The 7,868-nt window shown below is 37.7% G+C and overlaps 2 protein-coding genes across 2 annotated transcripts; both read right to left on the bottom strand.

Moving 5' to 3' along the window:
• Nucleotides 1-3,251: 3,251 nt before the first annotated feature.
• On the bottom strand, nt 3,252-5,409 carry LOC113315517. Its single transcript, XM_026563786.1, has 3 exons — nt 3,901-5,409; nt 3,709-3,834; nt 3,252-3,596 (listed from the first exon to the last, which is right to left on the bottom strand). Exons 1-3 carry the CDS (start codon nt 5,407-5,409, stop codon nt 3,252-3,254), a joined length of 1,980 nt encoding a protein of 659 aa, XP_026419571.1.
• Nucleotides 5,410-6,218: 809 nt separating this feature from the next.
• LOC113315516 lies at nt 6,219-7,091 on the bottom strand. Its single transcript, XM_026563785.1, has one exon. It carries the CDS (start codon nt 7,089-7,091, stop codon nt 6,219-6,221), a length of 873 nt encoding a protein of 290 aa, XP_026419570.1.
• Between the last annotated feature and the right edge of the window lie 777 nt (nt 7,092-7,868).

The raw sequence follows: 7,868 nt of genomic DNA, 5'->3' as shown, positions 1-7,868 counted from the left end.
AAGAGGCGACACTAGTGCAACGAGTACAACGCGAGTCAAGAGTCGAGACTTCGCAAAACAGCACTAGACCCAGCTGACAACAAAACAAACACTATAAAGCCTAAGCCAAAGTAGAAAACAACCCTATCCGAAGGACAATAAACAGTAAAACCCTGCAGTACCCTTTCTTGGGTGGGGTGCCCTACAAATTGTAGCATGTGTCGGACCAATGGCTTCGGTCTTGACCTTCATGACTTTGTTTTATCTTGTCCTGGATAGTTTACACGTCATTCTCAATTTTCTCTTTCATTCACTAAACTAGTTTACCATTTGCAATAATTAAAACTTGATTTTCTTGATTTCTCCCATTAACTTTTTGGTAACATAAATAGTGCCTGCCAATCGCTAAAGGACGGAAATGAAAGGCAACAATGACTCCAATATAGTGACTCAAGCGTAATCTTAAAGGATTTTGTGATTACACTGGACAAATTCTATGATTAGCTCTCAAGTTTTCGATCCCAGTACTTCTAAGATTTATTGTTCCTCTATTCTTTTTTCTTGTTGTGATACTTCAAAGATTATTTGGCATTTGTGGCGTTCTCTACTAAATAAATTTATAAATACTTAATCCACCTTTCCTTTTGTTAGCTGGCTGATTGCCCGTATAGTGCTGCTAGTCTGAGCATCCAATTCACAACCGATTGGCAAATTAAATCCACCTCAATTGAATAAAAGTCTAGCTAATTTAGGGCCTAGTCAAACTATTTGAGGCCTATAGATTGTTGATCCCACCTAAATTAAGGGATAAGGGATGTTTAAACTAAGTAAAAGTACTAAGTTGCCCTGAGCCATATCCTTCTAAATTTGAAACCTAACCAAATCCTTTTAAAAGTTAAACCTATTCAAATCATTTCCGCCACAAATTAGAATTAAGCCTAACTTCATCAGTTGAGTTTAACTACATCGATCGAATTAAAGGAAATTTCATCATTGCCTTTAAAAAGAAATATTGTGGATTGCAACCTATTATTCTTAATTATACTTTTGGTTGGTTTATCCATCCAAAGTTGGAAATTACAGTGAATCAGTAGATGATCATGTCCATGTTGACCAGTTTCTGTGATAATCGGTCGATGTTCATGACCGCGTGGACCAACTTGTTCTTGATGTTCTTCATGGTCGAAGAACATCAAACCTAAAATCAGTCGATGTGAATGTTCATATAGACCGATTCTGGTTAAAGAAAATACCATTTTTTTATTATTATTTAAGAGTATGGTATGCAAAGATAGAATCCTTGGATCCAAGAATGATTAGAACTTTTCCAGACCCAAAAAGATTATCTCTATGTAATAAATAATGAAAATATGAACTGAACGCAAAAAGAATGAGTTAATTTCGATATCGGACGAAGAAGTTACGAGCAAAATAGTTGAAGGAATGCCCTGATTTACAGTCGGTGGATAACGGCAATTATGAAATAGTTTCTTGTTATAAAAGTTTACCGAAAAACTCTTGAAGTTTAGTTTTTTACGATCGGTACACGGGGGAGAAATATCCACCGATTGTGGACTTATTTTTATGTAAAAAAATTATCATTTTGAGTTCTTTTACAAATGACACTTGTGGATGATTGTATCAACTGATTGTGATCAATTGACCATAAAAATGAAGAACATCAAATGAATCGGTGGATGTTCATTGACATATCCAGGGATGGGGGATGTAGGGACAAATAAGGTCTGCCAACCCCACTTGATTCTGAAATCCCACTAATAGAGGCTATGATTTTTGTAATTTACATGTCTTGTGGGGGGAAATGTGTTTTATAAAATTGAAATTTTATTTTTAACGGGGTTAAAATTATAAACCTCGTGTAAAATCAATAAAAATACATCAAATGTACGACGGAAAAACAAAAAAACGATCTAAATTACTATATCTGATTTAACTAAAATATTTTATGATTTGATTTTCACTTAGTCAATACTAAATAGTCAATTAAAATGCAAAAAAAAAAAGACTTTTACCGTATGAATTTTCCCCCACTTGGGAAAAGGTATATACAGACTTTTAAAGTCAATTAAAATACCAACAAGTATATACAGACTTTTACCATATGAATTTTCCCCCACTTGGGAAAAGGTCTGGCTCCGACAATGGAAACATCCACCGATTTTCTTCGATGTCCCTCAAAATGATGAACTTCGCCTAGAATCAGTTGATCTTCATTGGGATATCCACCGATTCTCTTTGATGTTTATCGAAATGATGAATATTTCCCAGAATCGGTTGATGTTCATTGAGATATCCACCGATTCTCTTTCATGCTCATCGAAATGATGAACTTCGCTCAGAATCGGTTAAAGTTTGTTGAAATATCCACTGATTCTGTTTAGATTTCAGAAAAAATGCATCTAAGCATGAATCATGAAAATATCAATCATGGATCTAAATGCTTACAAAACCTAAAGTATAAATAATTTAGTTTTTTCTTCATAAAATCAATAAACAGATGTTTTTGATCGATCAATCAATCGATCTAAATGATGAACTTCGATCAGAATTATGTTTTGATGATCTCAAACACCCAAACTAATTATCTAACACCAACTATAATTTATTTAACCTACTACTAACACAACTAATTAACATTTATTAATCATGAAAAAATTAACCATTAACAAAATTATATGGATGAGGGATTTTTGAAATTACATCAAAATATCTTATTTTGTCTTTTAGTATAGCAGGCCTCGAATAATTTGGCTAGGCCTCAAACTAGCAAGGAAGAAACAACATATAGAAAACTGCAGAAAGTTGTGTACATGTAATTTAATTCTTGTTGTTTGATTTAATTTTACTAGCTATATGAAGAGATAAGACAAGGAAATGAGAACAATTGATTAAAAAAAATTAAAAAAATCATTTGATAACCACTTAAACAATTAGATGAAAATTTACCGAGTAAGACTTTTCTTTTTTTTTTCTTCTTTTCTTTTCTTTTTTTGGGTAAGAGGAGTTATATTACCAGAAAAGCTAACTGAGCCTTACAAACCTAGGGATGACTCGTTCCTGTACATCACTTGAGAAAACAGAACCCAAATAATCAGGGGGAGCATCAACCCATACACCAGATATACATTCATTTTTTACCTTTTTGGATAAAATATCAGCCGCAAGTTACCCTCCCTGTAGTGATGTTGAAAGCACACTTGATCAAAATCCCGAGACAAAAGAAGAATGTCTCGCAAAAAGCCTGTACATTTCTAACTACTAGCATACGTTTGTAAACACAGGTTAATAGCATACTGCGAGTCACTTTCGACAAGTAGTTTTTGAATGCCAATATTTCTTGCTAGTTGCATACCATCTCGAATGGCCCATAATTCAGCAACGTTATTGGAGTTGCGGTAAATAAGCTTCGCAAAAGCAGCCAAAAAATGTCCATCATCACCTCGCAAAATGCCACCAATACCTGCATTCCCTGCATCATTAGAGGATCCATCAACATTGAGTTTAACAAAATCATTAATAGGAGGCAGCCATCTAACACATATTTGCTCCTTGAAAGTAGGACTAGGAGTAATTGGCATTGGCACACAAATACTCGGCTGCAGCATTATAAACAAATTTAAGAACAACCCTCCAATCAAAATTGTTATGGGAAAACACCACCATATTTCAAGCACGCCAAATATGCCAAAGGAAAAATGGTATAAGAACCCCCCACTGCACTGTAGCGTCATCAGTTTTCAAGGACAAAACATTGTGGATCCAGTCAAGACACATATGCAGTTGAGGAAGTTGAACACCATAAGCATAAACAAGTGCGTTCCAGATTGGTGAAACCTTGGAACAAGTTAAGAAAACATGAGAGACATCTTCTGAAAACTGATGACATTAAGGACAAGAAACCGGGATATCCAACCCACGCTTCGATAAATTCACACGGACTAGAGGCTTTCCTTGGTCTAGCAGCCACAAGAAATGTTTAATGCGAGCAGGGCATCGGGATTTATAAAGATGCTCCCACTTAGTACCATTCAAAGCAGAACCCTCTTGAGACAAAGCTAACCAATTATAACATGATTTAACCGAAACATTCCCATCTCTTCTATGGGTCCAAACCCTGTGATCAGAAGAAGGAACATGCCGTGAAAGAGGAATGGCCAAAATCTGATCCTGTACCGATTTAGGAATTGAAGAGGAAATGGGCGAGAGATTCCATTCATGGTTCCCAGGATCTATAAGATCAGACACTCTCAAAGATGGATCACAAGTAGGACCAAGAATTTGTGATAAAGGAACATTACAGCACCAAGAATCGTTCCAAATATTCACTTGATGCGCAGTTTCAATAACCCACTTCAGCCCTGTTTTAATCAGCTCTTTACCCCTGAGAATGCTGCGCCAACACCAAGAAACACGACTTGGAGGAAGTGCTTCCCAAAACTGAGTATTTCTATGATATTTAGCTTGAAAAAGCTTAACAACTAGAGAATCAGGGTTACAAGCAATCCTCCAAGAACTCTTAGCAAGAAAGGAGAAATTATGGAATTCCAAGTCTCGAATCCCCAATCCACCAAACCAGACAGGTTTGCAAACCTTACCCCAACTGATAGCATGAATGCGATTCGTCCCATCCCAATGTTGCCACAAAAAATTCCTCCCAAGCTTATCTATTTTGCATAGAATAAACTTTGGGAGTTTCATAGTGCACATGAGATGATTCAAAGAAGGATCCAAAACAGATTTAATAAGAACATCCCTACCACCGAAATTGAGAGACTTATTTTTCCAGCCACTAAGTCTGTTAGTAATCTTAACTAGAGACTCAGTAGAATTAGCATGACTAAGGCGACCCCACTGAATGTTAATACCCAAATACTTGCCAGGACTAGTTCCCAATTGTATATGCAGACCTCTACACAAGTTCCTAGCAAGACGTCTGGGGAGATTCTTAGAGCATACTACAACAGACTTAGAAGTATTAACAAGTTGGCACGACCAACTCGGGAACCGATCAAGAATAGTCTTGATACCCCTAACATTGCGGAGATTGGCTTCAAGAAAAATCATACTATCATCGGCATAAAAACTATGAGAAATCATAGGAGCCTGACGATAAATCCTAAACCCAAAGATCTGTTTTGTCTCGATACCTTGATTAATAATCCTACTGAGAACCTCCATATAAATAATAAAAATATAGGGCGATAAAGGGTTCCCTTGGAGAATACCTCTAGAAGGATAAAATACTTCATTGGGAGCACCATTAAATAGCACTTGAAAAGAAACACTTGAAATACAAAGTTTGAGCCAATGAATCCACACAGAGTTAAATCCTAGGGCCTCAAAGACTCTGTAAATAAAGCTCCACTCAAGGCGATCATAAGCCTTTTCAAAGTCAATTTTAAGAACCATCCATGCTTTGGATCCCGATTTATAACGAAAAGAGTGTAAAAATCTCATTCGTAATAAGGATAGAATCAAAGATGGAACGACCTTGTACAAAGGGATTTTGACTTGACGAAATGAATTTTGGTAAAAAAAAGCTTAAGACGATTAGCCAGAATTTTTGAAATAATTTTATAATAAAAATTATAAAGACTAATCGTCCGGAAATATTTTATCAAAGACGGATTCTCAATTTTAGGAATTAAGGTGATAAAAGTACCATTAAAACCAGGATTAAGAATACCTTTCGAAAAGAAATCTCCAACCAGAATTACCACATATGGACCAATAATACCCCAATATGTTTTATAGAAAATACCTCGGGTACCATCCGGACCAGAAGACTTTAAGGGACCCATCTGATGGATACACTGGGTAATTTCTTCGATAGGAACTTCCCTAATAAGATATAGATTATCTTCAGAAGATAAAACTGAAGGAACAAGATCTCGTAGGCCAACTGGGTCTGGGGGGTTAGAAGAAGAATAAAGAGCTTTGAAATAGTCATTTATCAACAGCTCAATAGCTTCCTCCTCCTTAACCCATTCCCTATGATCATCTTTAAGGCAAGAAATACGGTTCCGATGTCTGCGAACCAAAGTGGATAAGTGGAAGAATTTGGTATTTTGGTCACCACACTTTAACCACTGGACACGCGATTTTTGGGCCCAAAATAATTCTTGCAGACGCAGCAACTCTAAATATTTCCTAAGGCAACAAGCCTCCTTAGCCTTATTTTCTAGAGAAGGATTGAAGCAAATGAATCTTGAGCACGACTAAGATCCAGTCTTGCTTTTATTCCATAATTTAGCTTCCAAAGCTAAAATGCGAAATTTCTGAGCAAGACTTAAGCTAGACTCTGCACCGGACTCTCGTTGAGCCCAAATTTGAGCAACTAAATGTTTAAATCTAATGTCCTGTAACCACATAGCTTCAATACGGAAAGGCCTGGGCCGAAACTTAAAAGTGGGGCTAGTATCTACCATGAACACTCTATGATCAGAATTATAGACATGCAAGTGAGATACCTGAGCATTAGGGAACATCAGCTGCCACAGATCATTGATGAGGAGCCGATCTAAACGTTCTTGAATATTACGCCCATTCACCTGCTTACTTGTCCATGTAAACCGAGGCCCAGTAGGCTTCTTGTCCATAAGGTGGCAAACATTCATCACATTATTAAGCTCGTTAATATCAGAATAGGTAGGTAGAATACCCCCTTTCTTGTCCGAGAGACTATGAAGGACATTTAAGCCACCAATAACCCCAAGAGGGCAGTCAATGTCGGAAACAGTTTTAAGTTCATTCCATACCTGATGTCGCATCTTAGGATTATTACTAGCATAAATAGAAGAAAGAACCCAAGGTTTAGCGGCAGGAACATTAACAACCGCATGTATGGCCCACCGAGAAACTGAAGTCGCTTGAATATCAACCTCAGACTTATTCCATAAACCACATGAGAAACCCTGAGAATCAACAAGAAGAGAATGAGTATAACCCAAGCGCCGACGGATCTGGCTAGCCTGATCACCACCAACTCTAGTTTCCAAAACAACAAAAATAGTAGGCTTATAATGAGAAATCAGATCTCGAGCAACTCGTACAAAAGAGGGCTTAGCAGCCCCTCTACAGTTCCACGTCATTATCTTCATCGCAAAACGAGTTATGCTGAGATGGCATTGGTTGTTCCATTGGAAGGACAAGCCAATCCCTGTTCACAGTGTGTTTCATTCGTGCTTGGCTCGTCTCTATCTCCTTTGCGCTGAGACCTGTCCATATAGTATTCTTAAAGATTCTTTGCAAAGGAATGATCGAGTCCCAGCATGTCATAATTTTCATCCCGAATGTCGTGAGATCGCTTGGACCTCTTACTAGGGCACGAGTCTCGATTGCTGGTGGTAGAATGACCTGTAGCATACAATCCGCGTGCTAAACTTTTGAGATGCATCCTTTCCCTGGTGGAGCGATGATGGTGAATAGTCTCTTCCAACGAAATTTGGGGATGTTCAGCTCGGAAATTAAATCCCTTATTTCCTGCAGATCCACCATCTCCTCTCCCTCCAGGGGAAACCACGGTTGAAATAGCAACATATGAAGTCTCTGCAATTTCCTCCATTCCTCCTCTAGTAGCCGCAGATACTTGGTTCCCCATTCTTTGATCTCGGACTGAACTGCCATCATGAGTATGTCCTCCACAAACCAAGTCTCCATTAAGAGCCGTGGTAAGTTTTGAGAAAACATCCCCTGTTTCTCTTCCAGATTCTCGCCGTTGTCCTCCTCCTCTGGAAAGATGATATGCACCTCTGGCTGATTCTCCATGAGAAGGGAATGGTATCAGATGAAGATACACTATATTGTAATGGACTAAATGAAGAAATATTCCCTTTATAAACCTGGAGTCTTTAGGGGCGACATAATAA

The sequence above is a fragment of the Papaver somniferum genome, chromosome 10 (genome assembly GCF_003573695.1).
Source record: "Papaver somniferum cultivar HN1 chromosome 10, ASM357369v1, whole genome shotgun sequence".
NCBI lineage: Eukaryota > Viridiplantae > Streptophyta > Magnoliopsida > Ranunculales > Papaveraceae > Papaver > Papaver somniferum.
Note: the sequence above shows the minus strand (reverse complement) of the source record. Positions and strands in the feature narration are given on the sequence as shown.

What these genes read in the sequence shown, in the direction of transcription:
- LOC113315517 (XM_026563786.1), bottom strand. Translation starts at nt 5,409, where the DNA reads ATGGTTCTTAAAATTGACTTTGAAAAGGCTTATGATCGCCTTGAGTGG. An exon ending in AGCGTGGGTTGGATATCCCG is followed by an intron (nt 3,835 to 3,900) that starts GTTTCTTGTCCT and finishes ACTTGTTCCAAG; the next exon opens with GTTTCACCAATCTGGAACGC. An exon ending in ACGCTACAGTGCAGTGGGGG is followed by an intron (nt 3,597 to 3,708) that starts GTTCTTATACCA and finishes ATAATGCTGCAG; the next exon opens with CCGAGTATTTGTGTGCCAAT.
- LOC113315516 (XM_026563785.1), bottom strand. Translation starts at nt 7,091, where the DNA reads ATGACGTGGAACTGTAGAGGGGCTGCTAAGCCCTCTTTTGTACGAGTT.